This window comes from Aspergillus oryzae, chromosome 3 (genome assembly GCF_000184455.2).
Source record: "Aspergillus oryzae RIB40 DNA, chromosome 3".
NCBI lineage: Eukaryota > Fungi > Ascomycota > Eurotiomycetes > Eurotiales > Aspergillaceae > Aspergillus > Aspergillus oryzae.
In genome coordinates, this window is record NC_036437.1 from 3496533 (window position 1) to 3514530 (window position 17998).

Here is a 17998-nt window from a genome sequence, read left to right on the forward strand (position 1 = left end):
GGAGAATGCCTCTTACACATAATTTCCATTTTCGTAGGAAGCTGAGAAATATTTTGAGCTGCATATCTGGATGCATTAATCTAATAGTACGATTGACTAGAATGATATCATGCTGTTACCTTTGTACTAATCCTCCAATCTTCATATCCCAGTGCGAATTAGACCATGCTCCTCTGCATTCTGCATCTGGGACGTTGAGACTAGTGCTACTGGATAGATAGATAGAAAGATTGTATTGAATTGAATAGATCCCGAGAACAAACTCGTCTACCCCAAGACTTCATAAATCCAAGAGGCTGTTGAGATCCGAACCCCAACGATATCCTAAACAGTCTGCAGTAAGAGCAAGTAATCGATGTGTGCCAAGAGTTAAGCTTCGTAAGAGTTGTAGACATCCGAATGATTTGGCAGGTCAAATTCCAGCGCACTGGTTGGCTTGACATTGCTTGATTGCTTTGATGGCCATTGCCGTGGATACTCCCTGGTTTCCGATCGGCAGCCTTTTAGATGCGTAATGGTACATCGTTCCTAGATCCCAGCTGCCATCTGGATTTTGCATGGACAACAATGCGTTGAGTCCCATGCGGTCATGGATCCCAACCCCATTGCAAGCGATCAGGCGCATGGACAAGCTGATCGGGTCTACTGGTACACCAACACGCTCCTGAAGGCGCTCCTTAAGTAGTACCTTGAGCCCATCATATAGCTGGGGTAGATGGGTTATATGCTGCAGGAAGCGAAAGAAGAAATACAGAAAGGCTTCAGGCATAGGATAGAATGCAGTCCCATTGATGTATGCTCGTCGAATGAGCACTTGACGTACCCAGGCCAAAGTGTGATGCAACTCATGGCCACGACCGTATTTGTAGAACAGGCTCAGCACATTGCAGCATACAACTGGATCCACACGGTTTTTAAAATCTGTGAAGAATGTCTGGACTCAACTTAGTCAGCCTGCTTGTTGCAGCTAAGAGACTACCAGGAAGGCGGATACTAACCAGCATGAGGTCATCGTCGCTTCGATATTTGAGCATCTCGTCCATAATTTCATTTGCTATATCTTTGGGTCGATCGAGCACGGTCGTGGCAAGCGATGTTGTGTCCAGATCATGCGGAAACTCTGTCTGTGTGAGTACGGGTGTACCTACTCATTCGATCAGCATTGTGCTTATGTAGCAGCAGTTGGGAGCTTTGGGTACCAATGAAGTAGTTCCATGTAGTTGGGTGGTATTCAAGCTCGACAAGATCGCTTTCAAGACCAGTCAGTGTTGGAAAGGAGGTTGCAAGTTGGAGATTGATATGGGATATAGACACCTACATGTCACCCGTGGCCTCTAGGATGAGTAACTGGGCAAAATTCTCCCTGATGGTGACTCCTGTGTGGGTAACTGAATGTAGGGACTTCGCATGGCTACGAAGGAATTGTTCCGCACGGGAGATATGGTCGTATTCGAGGAGATTGGTCAAGGCTTGTGGAACAGAAGTTGATCCAAAAAGAATTCCTTTGAGGCCCATTGACAGCGCACACAGAATATTGTCCGTGTCGTTATCAACCAGGATTGTATCTTCGGGCTTCATCGATATGCTCTCCAGGACATGGCGGAAGAAGCGCAATTCTGGCTTTCGCATTCCAAGATCCGCGGAGAGAAACACTCCATCGAACAGAGACCAGTCTATGGGAAGTGACTTGAGCATGGCATAGTCCTCCCGGGACATATTGGCCACAGCATACAACTTCAACTGCTCCCCGAACCGACTCTTCAGCTCAGCCAGGAAGGCCAAGAATGATTCCTCGGGGCGGATGGTCGCCTGGACCGTATCAAATAGGGCGGTAACATCTGCCAACGAGAGCGCAAAATCCCTAGCAAGACGGGAGTAATATTGAGCTCGATTGATTTTTCCACATTGATATTGAGCCGTTGCACCACAGCACAGAATAGATTTGAAGGTGTTGATAGGGAGCTTGATCTGGTCCGAGGAAGAAGTAAAAACGATGTCTTTCAGCTCAACCAGTATCCCCTTGTAGGGGTTGATCTTGGTCATTATTGACGTTGCCTGAAACGAGTGGTCTAATGTTGACTTCTATTGAGGGTTCTTGTAGCCTGGGCCTTAGTTAATCAGGGGATTAAATACCCTAGGCTTTGGCGAGTCGCTAAATGATTTGCAGCCAACTGATAAGGGCCAGATCTGATGTACACTTCAGTCTCGCTGAATCGATCCAATCATTTGATTGGCAAGAGTTCTCTAGGTGATTCTAATGCATATCATCTAGGGATGACCCAAAGCCTTTTACCAAAGTCGTGAACATGCCCCCGCCAGAAAACCTACCTCAAGCCCGCCCTGCTCAAAATTCCAAATTCTATCGAAATGTTTTAATAGATTTGTATGACTAAAACTCTCAATATTGGATTGACAGCATCATAAGTGGGTCATATTGGCGGAATTACTTGCCGTATGCACGGAGAAACTCGGGCAGGGAATCTTTGTTGCTACGTAGACTGCGATGTTCAGAATGTTTCGACTCACATAGGAAGGTACACTCATGGTATGCTTTAGCCGTACTGATACGGTCATTTATAGTCATCTGGAGGAAAGCTGGATCTCTTCAAATCCCGTGGAGCATTATTTCGCGCCTCAGTCTGTATATGGCGACATGAATAGTCCAGCTGTACTGAAAGACAACGTGGTGTACCAGTTTGGTAAAAATCTTCTTGTCTTGGAGTTGGGATCAATAGTATCCCTGAGAAGCCAGTGGGCCAAAGAAACATTCTTACCGCAGATACCAGATCGATTGCTATCAGTCAGGCCTGGACGCAGGTCGAGCACCCCCTTGCGTATCGTATGAGATAGCTTGGCGGTGGGTAAATGAGTGAGAGAATGGAGAATCATAACGAAGACCATTCGAGACATATCCTGCAATCGGTAACAAGTACGGCTTATATGTGTTTAGGGACCTTGAATCAATTTTGCTGTCTACCAGATTGCCATACGCTGGACGGATGATATGGAAGCCTTGCCAACCTACCTCGAAAGTTTCTGGCATAGTGGAGGAGGTACCATGGGAATTTCAATTTTGGTTATGCTGTCCGTAAGTGACATGAGCCGGTCTCAACTCGACTTCGCCCATACCATGTGCTGAATCGTTGACAGACATTCCTGGCCTTGGGAACAATATTCGTCTACAGAATCTGGCTGCATCCGCTCTCAGGGTTTCCCGGCCCCAAGTGCTGCTCTGTGTCTTCGATACCTGTTGCATGGGCTCAGTTACGGGGGCGGAATCATGAATTTGTCTCTTCCCTCCATAGAAAGTACGGAAGTGTTGTTCGTATCAGCCCGAGTGAGCTTTCCTTCATCTCGGGAGCAGCATGGAACGACATCTATTCGCGAAGCAAGGGTAGACCGGCCTTGGAGCGTGATCGGACATTCTTCAATGACATGTTAGTCGACCCGGAGACAATTACCATGGCTAACGAGGCCACGCATAGTCGGATAAGGCGCGCTATGGCACCGGCCTTTTCACCTCGCGCCCTCCTGGAGCAAGAACCCATCATCCAAGCCAATATAAAGCTGCTCATGGATAAGCTCGAAGCTCGGGCAGGGAGTGGAGGAGCTCCCACGGACCTGCGAGCATGGTTTAACTACACCACATTTGACCTGATTGGCGACCTTGCCTTCGGGGAATCATTTGGCTGCCTGGCCACCTCCACCTGTCATGAATGGGTGCAGTTTGTACTGGACCACTTCTACACATCTACGCTTCTACATGTGGTGCACCGGTTCCATCCATTCAACCGAGTACTGGCCGCGCTGTTGCCAAAATCACTAATCGAAAAACGAAAGGCACATGACAGTATGACTTTGACAAAGGTGCATCGTCGACTGGAGGTGCAAGGCCGGCGAAATGATTTCACACAGCACCTGTTGGATGCAGCAGAGGCGGGCACCCTATCGTCCCGGGAGGTAGAAAAACAGGCGAGTGTCTTAATCCTAGCCGGAAGTGAAACTACATCGGTGGCACTCACCTTTGCGATATACCTCGTATTGACAAACAAACCGGTCCTGGATCAACTGAATGATGAGCTGCATAGCACTTTCAAAGAGGAGCAGGAGATCAATCTGCTGTCGGTTAATCAATTGAAATACCTCCATGCGGTGATTCAAGAAGCTTTGCGGTTTTGTCCCCCTATTTCCAACGGATTTCCACGACAGACTCCTCCACAAGGAGCTACAGTTGACGGAATGTTTATACCAGGCAAGGTAGATCAGTTGCCATGTTATTTCTGTGAGAGACAAGTTTTCTAATCCACTCATTGTAGACCGTTGTCAACATAAACCACTGGGCTGCCTATCGGTCCCCTCGAAATTTTACTCTCCCCGAGCAATTCCTACCAGAGCGATGGCTCGGAGATCCACGTTTCGACGAGGACGCTAAAGATGTATTTCAGCCGTTTTCCGTTGGCCCTCGAAACTGCATTGGAAAGAAGTTAGTCTCTATTTGCTTACTTTGAACTGCAACGTCGACACTAATCTCCCTTCAGGTTTGCGTATGACAGCATGAAGCTCATCTTAGCCAAATTTCTGTGGAGATTCAAACCCACTCTGCTGGACAAAAGCCGAAGCTGGCTGGCCCATCAGCCAACCTTTGTATCCTTTCACCAGCCGCCATTGTTGGTAGACTTGGAAATCAAGGGCAGTGACGCTTTCCCAGTCCGTGAATGATGGAGATGGTTATTTGTGAAGACATGGCTCGCTCTAACTCGAGCTTTCAGCTGCCAACTTGCAGTACGCTTTGAGATTTGCCAGATGTATCTCCTGTTGACAGATTTGTAATATCTCCAGATGTTGACGACGACCCAAGTTACAAGTTACATGCCGCTTGACTCTGTATCAGATATGTTCCTTGAAGGCAGAAAACATCTTGAAAATGTTTAAGATCAAGTATCATACATAGTAATCTAAAATTGCTCAGACTAAGGTGAAGTGGGTGCCACTATTGACAGGTCTGTCATGGTTGCAATGGATGGAATACTTCTCCCTCCCCATTGAGAACGCCAGGTATTACGATTACAGTAAGCCACAACGTAGTTTATAGCCCATAGCTGCTTATGTGGATGTGAGATCATTTGTGATACAAATTGGTCGAGTAAACCATGTACGCCGTTGCTATCGGCGCTATTATTGGTATAATAAGCTATCTGCTCTAGTTGTATTTAATCCATTCGTTCAATTGTATTCATGCCTTTTGAATCCGTACGTACCGTACGGTAGAGTTTAGAGTTCTAAGAATATTCCAGGGAAGTGCAAGCCCAAGCAAGGGGGCTGGAGTGATCGCCTCGATCTGACAGGCGCTTGTGCACTTATCAATGGCAGAGGTATGCAGGAGAATGCTACTTTAACATGGTATCAGAGTAAAGATTGCCTCAAGGCAAGGGGCTTGCTTGTCATCTCGACATCATACGGGATATGCAGGTGTGGAGCAAGAACAACGCCTCCTTGCGTCTATAGTATGCAAGTGCTCACCGCAGAACGAGGTGTTTCTCTCCAGGACAATCTTGCACATTTCTCAATTCCCAAAGTATATTTGCCTTGAGGATATGCAGGGTGCAAAGATAGGCCCTCACCTCTAATCTTGGAATATTTTCCTTCCGCCACACTAAAGGGAGTTGAAATCAAACACCTGGAGCTTAACTTCCCAGCCACTTAGCTCATTAATCTTGTTCTTTATCTTTTATGGTCAAAACAGAGACATTGGTCCTATACTAGACTACATTTCCAAGAGATCATGACGGGAAACGAGCAGAAATTCTCGCTCCAGGGCAAGGTTGCCATTGTGACCGGTGCTGGGTCCGGAATTGGAAGAGAAACGGCATTGTGTCTCGCCAATGCTGGGGCAAATGTAGTCGTGGCTGAAGCTAATGAAACGACGGGCAAGGAGACTGCGGCCAAGGTTTCCGCACAAACAGGCAGTCGAGGCCTGTTTATCCTGACCGATGTGTCTCGGAGCGAAAGCGTCCAGGCCATGGTCATCGCCACCATCGAGGCCTTTGGGCGTCTCGATATTGCAGTGAACAACGCCGCCCTGCACCCAGACGCATCCCCTATCGCAGAACTCCACGAGGATCACTGGCAGAAGATCATCGGGGTGAACCTTGTGGGCGTCGCATTCTGTCTCAAGTGGGAACTTCAGCAGATGATCCAGCAAGGGGGTGGTGGCTCCATTATCAACATCAGCTCTGCCACAATCAACCGGCCCCAAGAAAAAATGTCAGCGTACATCGCCGCGAAGCACGGTATCACTGGTTTGACTCAGACGGCTGCTGTCGAGAATGGACGACACGGAATTCGGGTTAATGCGCTCGCCCCAGGGGGGGTGGCCACTGATCTGACGATGGCGACCATGCAGGAATTAGGGCTCACCGAGGAAAACGAGGCGGCCCGGAGTAGCCTCTTCAAACGATTCGCGAAGCCCGAAGAAATCGCGCAATCGGTACTTTGGCTAGCATCAGATGCTGCTTCGTACGTTACTGGGGCCACTATTGCCGTGGATTCAGGACTGTCGTTGATTTGAATGTCAAATTCTATTCTTATCGAGAGTCCCATACTTTACCTGAGCACTTGGAAATACATGATAGTTTTCGTTCCTAATATTCTCTCTGCTACTAGAAGTTCCCTCGGAATATACTATTATTGTTTCACGGTGGACTGACGAGCTATTGGTATTACTTTTAGCGTAGCATCTACTAGTTACAACCCAAGCTCCATAGACTTCTGGGTCATACTTTACCGAACAAGTTTGCCAACGTAAACAACCCAGTGAAGGGAGAGACAGCATGACGGTTTTGAGCTGAAGTTCGAATTTGGAAATGGTACAGAGCGCAAAAGTTGGTCTCGGAGAAAGCATACCATATTGACCTTCTCAAAGTACTATTGGCATCCACAGAGATATAGTGCAAAGAAAAGAATAAGATAAGGAAATGTCCCTCGTCTTTCAGTAGCGCTCAAATGCTTTACCTATATCATCGAGTACAGTATCAAGATCTTTGTCGCGTTCCTGAAAGAGGCGTTCTATGATGAGCCTACGATCATTGCTGACCGGGTGCCACGACACCGGGAAAGAGCGCGGCTTGATGAGTGCTCCCTGATGCTCTGTCCCAGGGTCCCGGCTCTTTCCATGGTCAGTCCCTGCAGGACTTCTGAAATCGAAGGCCCATAGCAACTTCGGAATGAGTGTCTCTAGAGACATAAGCGCTAATCGACGTCCTGCACACGCTCGTCGTCCATATCCAAACACACCGAGAGGAAGGTCCGGGCGCTCAATCCAACGTTCGGGACAAAACTGATCCGCATGCTGGTAAGTATCCTCGTCCATGTGCCCCGACCAGTAGTTGAAAATGACGGTAGAGCCTTTCGGGATATCATATCCCTGGTATTTGTCGTCTTCAAGCGTAAAATGGGGAAGTCCCTCTGCAGTTATCGGCCTCCAGCGGAGGACTTCCTGGATGAAAGCTTTGACATACGGTAGCTGTGGGAGGTCCTTCGGAGTGGGCAGCCGCGCGGAGCCCACCACTTTGTCTAGCTCCTGGCGTGCTTTTGTGACAGCATCTGGATAGAGGGTACATGCTAGTACAAAGAAGTGTAAGACCGTGGCGGTTGAGTCTACTCCTGCCTCAAAAAGCACGCCGATCAGATATTGCATCTCAGATACGGAGAGGTTGCCAGTATCTTCATTGAACTGCACATGTTTAGTCCAATTCCACGAGTTGCTTTTCACTGCAGCTTCCGAGTTTCGACGAAACCAGCCCATCGCACGTCGATGAAAGTCGTCGCCCACTGCCTTCCATGGTGCCAGGCGACGCGGCAGACAGTTTAAGATCGGGAACAAATCCACGACCCACGTTGCGTTGGTAAGTGTCTGGGTAAAATGATCGGCTAACTCGAGGATTTCGTGGAAATCAGATTCGTTTTGGTCTGGGTCCTTGCCATACGCAAGGGTATAAATGATGTTGAATTTGAACCGATTAAAGCAAGTCACTAAGCTCTCTGTGCTCAACAGCTGGTATAGGACTTTACAACTCTCAATATCCAGGAGACTCTGATAGCTCCTGATCTTGGGGCCGCCAACAAGCGAGAGTTGGATTCGATTATGTATCTTCCACTTTTCACCCCAAGGGAGAGTAGAGGTTTGCATCTGCTTGGTCATGCAATCGCGAGCCATGACCATGCGCGGTCGAGAACCATACTTGAGGCTTCGTTTGCCAAAGAGTTCCTTGGTGACAGCTATGTTTCCCAAAATGACCACCGAGCTCCATCCAAACTTCAAACTTATGATAGGGCCATGCTTCTTGTGCCATTGGGCTAGAACATGACGTCTATCATCACTCGGTAGCTGATGAAGATTCCCGATCAATGGCAAAGTGGGTGGACCGGGAATGAGAGTGCTGGTTACATATTTCCCGTATAAAAAGAGCAGAATTATAGTCCCAATGGCTACTGGCAAGAGGAATGTAGCCATTGTATTGATTCGTCCTGCTATATTGGGAAGGGTAGGGAGCATCTCCGCTGTCAACCCTGGTGATATTTATTGCATGAATGCGATCATCTATAAAAGTAAGAATAGAATGTCTCCACGATACGATGATCTCCAATTGACTGGTCCAATTGTAAGACCCCCTCCACTGAATATTACTTCCACAGTGGATATCAGCCAAAGCCACCTTCTTGCAAGGGGTCCACTGTGGATATAGGTTTGGAGAGATCACACCTTTGTGATCGCGAACGCAAGGGGTGAGAAACATTGTTCAGGAATGGCCTTGTTCGAAAAACAAGGAATACATGCATAGGACTTGTCACTTTTTGCTGTAACCGTAATTTCTACTGTCGAATCCTGCAAGAGAGGACCAATCAGCCCATGAAGCCACACCGCTACGAAGGTTGCAGTGGTAAACATTATCGAAACACTATCGTGGCCCTTGGATCATGGATTGCGCTCTCAGGTAGGTCTTCTAGCTTCAGCAGTTAACTAACACTTATCCATGGAGTTCCCTCTTACGCATTATAGAATCGAAACTAAATATATCTGATACTCTACTGTCCGCTTTTTTTCCATCTCTACTTGTGCCAAACACAGATATAAATCGGAGAAATGGGAGAACAAACCGAATTTGAGCCAATTCAATTGAGTCCTCTGGACCAGGCAATCCCACCGGTGTACATCCGGATTCTTCTCTGCTTCTCCGTGGTAAATGTGGATAGAGCAATCTCCCAGCTGCAGACTGGAGTATCTTCCCTTCTCTCGGCGTTGCCTTTTTTGTCTGGGGATGTCGTGCGATACACGGCACCAGGCAAGACAAAATGGCTCTATCAATTGTGTCCACCTACACACCAGGTGCAGGCGACTGGCGTACTAGTTGTTAAACACCATCAGATGCGTTGTATGGTTGACGAGAAGAGATTCGCACCCTCATCGACATCACATATCCCGCTTTCCCCATTCGCGGAACCGGCGAGACCAGCCCCAATTTTCCGCGTGCAAGCGAATGCATATATCGACGGGATTACCCTCGGATTTGCCTTTCATCATATTGCTGTGGATGCTACTGGGATGGGGGTTATTATCAGTGAACTCGCACGACATTGCCGGAGCAGTCCTCCGCCCAGTCTATTATGTCCAGACTACGAAAGAGCAACGCGTCAGCTCATTAGCAACTCGCGAGCTACGGAATGCTCGGGGCTGGATCACAGTGGTGATTATATCTCATGTCAGGCCTTATCTCCCCCTGCGGAGGGGTCTGAGGACGCTTCACCATCGATCGAGATCTCAACTGAAACCAGAACGTTTGTGTTCCCAGCTGCTCGACTAGAATCTCTCAAAAATGCCTGCATTGAGATGCTACCAACGCTTGACCAACAGCAACGACAACAGAATCCATGTCTGGATGAGCCCGCGCGCACTAAAGTCCCATGGCTCTCAACAAACGATGTCTTTGTCGCACTTTTATGGGTGTGTCTAACCAGGTGCCGCTATCAGGAGGACCAGAATAGCGGGTTGCCGAGTGATGAGCACACCCGTATATGCATGGGCGTCAACATGCGTAGCCGCATTCAGCCTCCGCTTTCAGCTGATTATCTTGGGAATGCGATTCTCTCTCTCTCTTTCAAACTCAATGTGAACGTCTTTCGTCGCACTCAGGTGACGAATGAGAGTATTGAAGGAGTAGACTCCAAAGACATAGAGCATAAACAATGGCTGGCCACGATCTGTCGAGTTGCTCGTAACATCCGGAGAGGAGTGAATGGAATGGACGATTCATATTTCCGTAGCGTTGTGAGCTTTCTCGAAGATAGTTCGGATTGTCGCCTCTTTGACTATGCCAGGTGCGACTTTTGCGTGCCCAGTTGGCGCCACTTATGTGTGTATCATGCCGACTTCGGGGAAATGGGAAGACCAAAGAGCCTGGAAGTCTTTGACGTGCCTGGAGATGGTTCCTTTTGTATCCTGCCTCAGCACTATGGTGCTGCTGCTCCCTGGGAGGTGTGTTTTAGCGTGAATTCTCAGGTGTTGGGTCGTCTGCGCCGTGACCCAATTTTGTCACGCTACATCTCTCATGAAAATTGATTTTAGCTATTGCTAGGCTTGCTAAAAGCCTAGTACTCTTGTCACTAGCGCTTGCTTTTGAAGATTTAGGGAACGATATATATACTGACCATTGACATCTAGAACGACAAATGCCTAACTGAAACTACGGGTACTAGTACAATCATTCCATTCTGTTGGTAATCAGTCATATTCTCACTGAGAAGCAGAAGGGCATTCCTATAAGTCTGTTCTTCTCACATTGTTATAGCTGAACTCCGGTATGCATGAACGTGTATCCGTTGTAGAGGATCTTGGAAGTTTGTTGATCCAAATTACCGAATGAACAAAAGGCAGAGATAGACTAGAATGCTATGTAGATTACCAGGTATAGGCTGTGAACATCTGCCATCCATGACAGGTGTCTTCATCCTCCACCTTCCATCTATTTACTTGTTGCGGAGCATTCTTGTTTTGCTGAGGACCGAAACATAACATGGGTCAGGTTTACATAACCAGCAAGGGAGACGCAAGGGCTCCTGAAGTGCATTTTATATTGTCTCATGCTGGCTCTCTTGTGTATTCCCTGTATGACCCAAATTAACTCTTTTTCAAACTCTTCTTTCTTTTGGCACCCCTCCTCCGCTTTAGTGCCACCGGTCTCCACTGCCTTCGTGACTAGCCACGATGACTGATATCTCGACTGGTGTTCAGCTCAAGCCAGGGATAGGAGATGGCACCGTCTACAATGGTAACATGTCCAAGGATACTTTGGTGAACTGTAGCCCTGATCCAGAAAATCCAGAAAAAGGACAAGCAAGCTCACCAAGAACTCAAATTTCAGTCGACGACAATGAGGAATCCACGACAGAATATCCATCCTCTTGGAAGCTGGCCATGATTATGATCAGTCTATGCCTTGCGGTCTTCTGTTTGGCACTGGTGAGCCATTCGAACGTCATTTATACCTCTGCGCGTGATTTGGCTGGGCTGACTGTTTGGTATCTTATAGGATACGACGATTATGGCCACAGCGATCCCCAAGATTGCTGATCAGTTCAACTCCTTAAACGACGTCGGGTGGTACGGCAGCGCCTATCTCCTCACAACCAGTGCTTTGACACTCAGTTTTGGAAAGCTGTACAGCTTCTATTCGATCAAATGGGTTTATCTGCAGGCACTTGGTATGTTTGAGATCGGCTCCCTGATCTGCGGTGCCACTCCCAATTCACTGGGATTGATCATCGGACGTGCTATTGCCGGCTCCGGATCCGCGGGCATCTACTCTGGATCGATGCTGATTGTCGCGCGGTCTGCGCCACTGGAACGAAGGCCGCTTTTGACCGGCATACTGGGCGGCCTGTTCGGCGTTGCCAGCGTGGTTGGGCCGCTCATCGGCGGTGCATTCACGGACAATCTTAGCTGGAGATGGTGCTTCTATATCAATTTACCCCTCGGAGCCGTTACGGGACTATTCCTCATATTGTTCTTTGATGGAGCCAAGGCGACCACCCAGCGCGCTACGATCAGGGATCAACTATCGCAACTTGACCTGCTAGGGTCCCTTTGCTTCTTACCAGCTATCATCTGCGTCTTGTTAGCACTGCAATGGGGGGGCACGACATATCCCTGGCATGACGGCCGTATTATCGCCTTATTCACCGTCTTTGGGGTTCTACTCTTGGCCTTTGCCGGGGTCCAGTGGTGGCGACAGGAGAAAGCTACCGTACCTCCACGCCTGATCGCGAACCGGAATGTGTGGGGAGCTGCACTTTTCTCTTTCTGTCTCAATGCGTCCTTTATCATCTTCACCTACTATGTAAGTCCCAGCCCAATGCGCTTTTGTTACACTATTTACTAAGAGATTTCCAGCTCCCGATGTGGTTCCAAAGCATTAAAGGTGTCACGGCAACCCAATCCGGCATTATGAACCTCCCGATGGTGCTAGCAGTGGTGATTTTCTCCATTATCTCCGGCGGGCTAGTCGGAGCCCTGGGGTACTATACACCGTTCATGGTGATCGCACCTCTGATCGCAGCCATTGGGGCCGGACTACTCTCCACCCTTCGAATGGACTCCAACAACGCGTCCTGGATCGGATATCAAATCTTATACGGTGTCGGTGTAGGCTGTGGACTTCAACAGCCCATCGTAGCAGTGCAAGGCTCCCTTGCCCCCGCCGATCTACCCACCGGCACCGTGATCGTAATGTTCATGCAGACAATCGGTGGCGCCATCTTCATGTCCGTCGGCCAGAACGTATTCCAAAACCAACTAATGCGAAACTTGGCCACGCAAGCTCCGAGCGTCGATGCGGCTAGAGTGCTCCAGGCTGGGGCAACTATGTTGCGGAAAACCGTCTCCAGTGATTTGCTTCCAGCCGCGTTGCGCGCGTATAATTCGGCCATCACCGAGGCCTTCTATGTTGCTGTGGCTATGGCTGTGCTTGCGCTTCCTGGGGCGTTGGTTATGCAGTGGATTTCTGTTAAGGGTCGACAGCTCTAGATTGGGAAAGGGGGGAGGTGGTATTAGGGCTACTTTTTTGGCTTGCATTTTTTTGTTACCGCTAGATCTGTTGATTTAATAGGTGGGGGTGGATTTTCCGTTATCAATTAATGCATTTCCAGCTATATTTAGAGTTTACTCAATTTCAATAGATCACTGTATTTCCACTGTATGAAATACAGTAATGACACAATTGGGATACCTGGTACATACATACATACATACATACATGCATGCATGCATGTATGTATGACCAGTCTTCGGGCAAAAAAGCCACATATGCGATGCATTGCCAACAAGTAAGGGAGCCAGACATGAGTGATCTGCACAATCCATTTCCGAATGTAGTCACCAGGACAAAGTGACAAAGTGACAAAGTGTCAATGTTATCAAGCCCATCCCCAAAAAGAATATCATACATAGAACCTGGCTGAGCGGTGTGTCCATACCATCTAACCATCTACCCAACCAACTCACTCCACAACAACTGCCTCACTATCATGACACGTCAGAGTCACTATCAAGCAATCATTCTAGACCTAGGAAATGTGGTTTTCGAATGGGACACTTCCCAGAATCCCCCCACTGCAGCCCCAAACCAAATATCTCTGTTACGCACCAGCATGAAGTCCCCCGTTTACCATTCCTACGAACGAGGCCAGCTCTCAACAGAAGAATGTCATCGCTTACTCGGGGAATCCCTCCACGTTGACCCCGGCCAAATCAAAGAAGCTTTCGATCTCGCCCGCCAAAGCCTCCGATCTAACCCCGCGCTCCTGGACTTCATCCGGCAGCTGAAGCAGACGCGTGGAGTGGCCGTGTACGCCATGTCCAACATCCCGCAGGCCGAGATCGAGTATCTGAAAGAGAGCAGAGCAGGCGACATGGAGGTCTTCGACGAGGTCTTTGCCTCGGGGTACGTGGGGTCCCGGAAGCCGGAGACGGAGTTTTATCGGCGGGTGATGGGGGAGATAGGCTTGAAGGCTGAGCGAGTGGTCTTTGTGGATGATAAGGAGGAGAATGTGGATGTGGCGCGTGGGTTGGGGTTGTATGGGGTTTGCTTTGGGGGGGTGGAGGAGTTGCGGGGACATCTTCTTGGGATTTGATTCGTATGGATAATCATGGTCTATGGAATACGTAGATATAGAATAGAAGATATGTTGATATCAATCAGTCTCCTGTGGTACATTCCGGGGATGCAACTTCAACCACAGAGGCCCCTTCTCCCATACGATGTAGCTCTTGGAATTTGCCCAGTCTGCTGAACGCTCATCCAGCTGGACGTCGAAGTGCCACAGGATCTTGGCCAGAATTGTGCGCATTTCTGCGTATGCGAGGCTGGGGTGATTGTAAGCCAGCAGCTAGGAGCCATTGAAGAAAAGGAACGAACTTACTTTCTTCCAATGCAAGCACGCGGTCCATAGGAGAACGGCTGGAGAGCCATCGTCTGATCGGAGGCGAACTCACTCTCTGCGTCACGATCAAGCCATCTCTGCGGTAGGAATTCATTAGGTCTGGTGAAATTCCTGGCGCTACGGAAGGTTGAGTAGTGGCCCACAGACACAGAGACCTTTGGCACAAACCGACCATGGTTAGCTTTTTCTTCATCTAACTAGAAAGCAAAATGGAAGAGCGACTTACGCCACCCGGCACATAGCGACCGCAGATTCGGGCACCCCCTTTCGGGACGACTCGTGGGCCGATCCCTGGTGCTGGAGGGAAGAGACGAAGGCTCTCCTCGATGACTCCGTTCATGTATGGGAGCTGAGCAGCTGATAGAAAATTGATATCGGTCTCTTGGGTGAAGGCGGAGCGGATATCTTGGACGAGTCTTCGATGGCACGCGGCATTCTTCTGTAGGAAGTAGAGACACGCAGCTAGCACGGTGGCAGTGGTCTCGCTGCCGGCTTGAATTAGGAGGGCTGCGTTCATCTCAATCTCGGGTGTACTCATCCCTCGGTCGTCGTTGTATTTGAGGATGTAGGAGATGAAGTCCGGCCGCGACGTTTCGGTTTGCAACCGCCGTGTGACTCTGTCCTTGCTCATCTGGTAATGCGCAATCCGCTTCTGAACGAGACTCTTGGGGAGGAACCTCCGGATGAAGCCTAACAAGATGGGGTATATATTCAAAGCCCGGAGGATGGCCCCAGTCTTGATACTTTTGAAGATGGTTGCAACCCAGGGATGATATTCAGAGTTCTGAAGACAGCCAAATGGCTCCCCAAATGCAAGGTCGCCAATAATATCGAATGTCAGAAAGTTCAGCCACTCCTCCATGTTGACTGTCTCGGCCCCCATACGTGCCTGTCCTCGAAGCCTTTGGATGAAGAGATCAATATAGCCCATGATGAGGTGTTCCTGCTGGCGCAGCGATCGCTCGGAAAATGCATGGTTCAGGAGCCGTTTCTGCCGAGTATGGTCCTTCTCATTGGCGTTGATCATATGCGACGAGCCTGCCTGGGCTGGCATGAAGAATTCCGGATCCTTGCTGAAAGGCAGGGTGCCCGGCTTTCGGTGACCGTAGATGTCTGTCCAGGCCTCGGGCGTCCGGTAAGTTAGGGCATTGGGCCGGATCCGAATGACGTCCCCGTACACTTTATGAAGTTCCTGGAGGCGCAGGTGCAGATTGCCTGTGCACGTCCAGGCAAAATATGGTAGATTGGAGACAGCGGCGAGCCGTGGGCCCGGATATCCTGACAACGGATGGAGCCATAGTCGATACACCATGCGCCAGAGTCCCCAGGCAATGGGCTGTTTTCCGATGAGTTAGCCTTGATAACTTTTAAAGAGGGGAATCAGCCCTTACCAGTGTCAATATAGCTAACCATGAATGCATAGTGGCATGAGTAGAGCCGAGGACCGAAGTTGTCATCCCAGCGTGAAAGCTTTTTTACTACAGTCAAGAGAATGTAAGGATAAGCACACTTAACAGCCCATTCTATGCCAACAGCCTTCTGAACCAATCCACACAGGTCAGGGCTTTTAAGTATTTCCAAGCATTTCTCCGATACGATATTTGGCACTGATACGCTCACGTTTCGGTGCGAACAAGCGGTCTGCATTCCAGCCGCTCGCACCTGCAGCAGGCTAGGGCCCCGATCCACAGAATGGACATGTCGCAAGGGATTAGAATTGGAAATTGTAAATTGACGTGGCAGAAAGTCGAAGCGGGTCTGACGGTGAAGAAGATTTGACAGTATTTATTGATAGGCTTTTCTTTCTGTGTGTTCCTTCCCACTAGCTTCATGGTCTTGCTCACCACGAAACCAACATGTGCACTACCTTCAAGGCTGCCATCTTCGATATGGGAGGAGTCCTTTTCACCTGGAACCCGATCGTCGACACGCAAGTATCCCTCAAGGATCTCGGAACCATAATCAACAGCGAGACCTGGGAGCAGTTCGAACGTGGAAAGATCGAGCCGGACGATTGTTATCACCAACTGGGATCTCAGATTGGGCTACCTGGATCGGAAATCGCCGCGACATTTCGGCAGACCACAGGTTGCCTGCGGCCGGATGCAAGAATGACCTCCTTGCTTCGGGAGCTCAAGGGTCAGGGAGTGGCGGTCTACATGATGACCAATATCCCAGCTCCAGATTTCCACCAGCTACGGGAGATGCACTACGAGTGGGACTTGTTCGATGGCATCTTTGCGTCCGCGCTAGAGGGGATGCGAAAACCGGACCTTGAGTTTTATGAACATGTGTTGAAGCAGATTGATACCTCGGCGGCTGAAACCATCTTTGTCGACGATAAGCTGGAGAATGTGATTGCTGCTCAAGCTGTTGGGATGGTAGGGCTGCATCTTACGGATTCATTGGCAACCTGTATGGAGTTACGACAGCTGGTTGGCTGCTAGATTGTTCCTTTTACCTCGAACCTATCCTGTTGTATTGAGAAGAGCGCGATGTAATCCACAAAATCGAGGGCTGGGCTGGGTTCTTTCGAATTATCGATCCATACTGGTTTTTGGTTTGATGAGCAATGCACTATAAATAATATAGGGTTTTAACTCTTACTGTAAGTCCCGTGCCAGCCTGTGAGTATACAACAGCTGCATGTCAAATATTCCCCATAATCGTTCAACAGCGGATACTCAGACACCCACTATAGTCACATACCTTATAGACTTCTGTTCCCCAGCCCTGTAGGAAACCCTGAGTACTTGTTGATCGATGAGAGATGCGCTGTTCCGCCCCACGCCATGGTAGACATGAAGGAAAGGCGAATATGTGAATATGATAAGTGCTAAGTGAAGACTTCAAGGCTACACGGCACTTAATTAGCACATGAGCAGGGAATGGATCAAGGTTCTTCATAGTTCAAACGACGCAGACGATTGATGCCGTAATACAAGCATAGTGTAAAGACCATCACCTTCTTGAAATGCGTCTCCACCGCGGAGAACATAGGTGCATTTAACATCTTTGTTCAATACACCATGAAGGGAGGGCGTATCGTCGGCTATCGTCTTGACATGTCGTTCAATGAACCTTGTCTCTATCCCGGATATCGACGTATGGTCATGTTGTCTGCAACAGCGCGGATACAGTATCAGGATGTTCGAGCAATGATGCAACGAAGTTCATGATGTGACTCATATAGTAGTCAAGGTAACCTAAGCCTTCATACCCTCGGTATGTCGTTCTTTAAAGTACAGGTAGCGCTTGTCCAGACGATCACCCGTCTCGGGGGTAGTAGAGCTGCCAACAATATGCGAAGCTAGAACACGACCAGTCCGACCACTGTCGAGCAACTCTTGCAATGTGGAGTGGACATGGCCAACGCGGGATTGGACGCCAATGATGGTCTTCACACCCTTTTCCTTGGTCAATTGGGCCAGTTCTTTCGACGCCTCGGTTGTTGTGCACAGAGGCCACTCGACATAGACGTCTTTACCTCGCTCAATGGCAGGTT

At 49.0% G+C, this 17998-nt stretch overlaps 8 protein-coding genes across 8 annotated transcripts; 5 read left to right on the forward strand and 3 right to left on the reverse strand.

Moving 5' to 3' along the window:
* Window positions 1–967: 967 nt before the first annotated feature.
* Window positions 968–2043, reverse strand: AO090026000582 (uncharacterized protein; the record flags this gene model as incomplete). Its single annotated transcript, XM_023236008.1, has 3 exons — window positions 968–1017; window positions 1149–1249; window positions 1319–2043. 3 exons carry the CDS (start codon window positions 2041–2043, stop codon window positions 968–970), a joined length of 876 nt encoding a protein of 291 aa, XP_023091084.1.
* A 961-nt stretch (window positions 2044–3004) lies between these two features.
* Window positions 3005–4719, forward strand: AO090026000581 (cytochrome P450; the record flags this gene model as incomplete). The annotated part of the gene is made up of 4 exons (XM_001821960.3): window positions 3005–3088; window positions 3151–4257; window positions 4317–4483; window positions 4539–4719. 4 exons carry the CDS (start codon window positions 3005–3007, stop codon window positions 4717–4719), a joined length of 1539 nt encoding a protein of 512 aa, XP_001822012.3.
* A 1063-nt stretch (window positions 4720–5782) lies between these two features.
* AO090026000580 (SDR family NAD(P)-dependent oxidoreductase) lies at window positions 5783–6568 on the forward strand (the record flags this gene model as incomplete). Its single annotated transcript, XM_001821959.1, has 1 exon — window positions 5783–6568. One exon carries the CDS (start codon window positions 5783–5785, stop codon window positions 6566–6568), a length of 786 nt encoding a protein of 261 aa, XP_001822011.1.
* A 420-nt stretch (window positions 6569–6988) lies between these two features.
* On the reverse strand, window positions 6989–8554 carry AO090026000579 (cytochrome P450; the record flags this gene model as incomplete). Its single annotated transcript, XM_001821958.3, has 1 exon — window positions 6989–8554. One exon carries the CDS (start codon window positions 8552–8554, stop codon window positions 6989–6991), a length of 1566 nt encoding a protein of 521 aa, XP_001822010.3.
* A 588-nt stretch (window positions 8555–9142) lies between these two features.
* Window positions 9143–10648, forward strand: AO090026000578 (uncharacterized protein; the record flags this gene model as incomplete). The annotated part of the gene is made up of 2 exons (XM_023236010.1): window positions 9143–10531; window positions 10622–10648. 2 exons carry the CDS (start codon window positions 9143–9145, stop codon window positions 10646–10648), a joined length of 1416 nt encoding a protein of 471 aa, XP_023091083.1.
* Window positions 10649–11260: 612 nt separating this feature from the next.
* AO090026000577 (MDR family MFS transporter) lies at window positions 11261–13078 on the forward strand (the record flags this gene model as incomplete). Its single annotated transcript, XM_001821956.1, has 3 exons — window positions 11261–11515; window positions 11586–12392; window positions 12446–13078. The coding sequence occupies 3 exons, from the start codon at window positions 11261–11263 to the stop codon at window positions 13076–13078; spliced, it is 1695 nt and encodes a 564-aa protein (XP_001822008.1).
* Window positions 13079–13578: 500 nt separating this feature from the next.
* Window positions 13579–14184, forward strand: AO090026000576 (HAD family hydrolase; the record flags this gene model as incomplete). Its single annotated transcript, XM_001821955.1, has 1 exon — window positions 13579–14184. The coding sequence occupies one exon, from the start codon at window positions 13579–13581 to the stop codon at window positions 14182–14184; it is 606 nt and encodes a 201-aa protein (XP_001822007.1).
* Window positions 14185–14244: 60 nt separating this feature from the next.
* On the reverse strand, window positions 14245–16566 carry AO090026000575 (cytochrome P450; the record flags this gene model as incomplete). The annotated part of the gene is made up of 4 exons (XM_023236011.1): window positions 14245–14416; window positions 14473–14648; window positions 14720–15829; window positions 16522–16566. The coding sequence occupies 4 exons, from the start codon at window positions 16564–16566 to the stop codon at window positions 14245–14247; spliced, it is 1503 nt and encodes a 500-aa protein (XP_023091082.1).
* Window positions 16567–17998: the final 1432 nt, after the last annotated feature.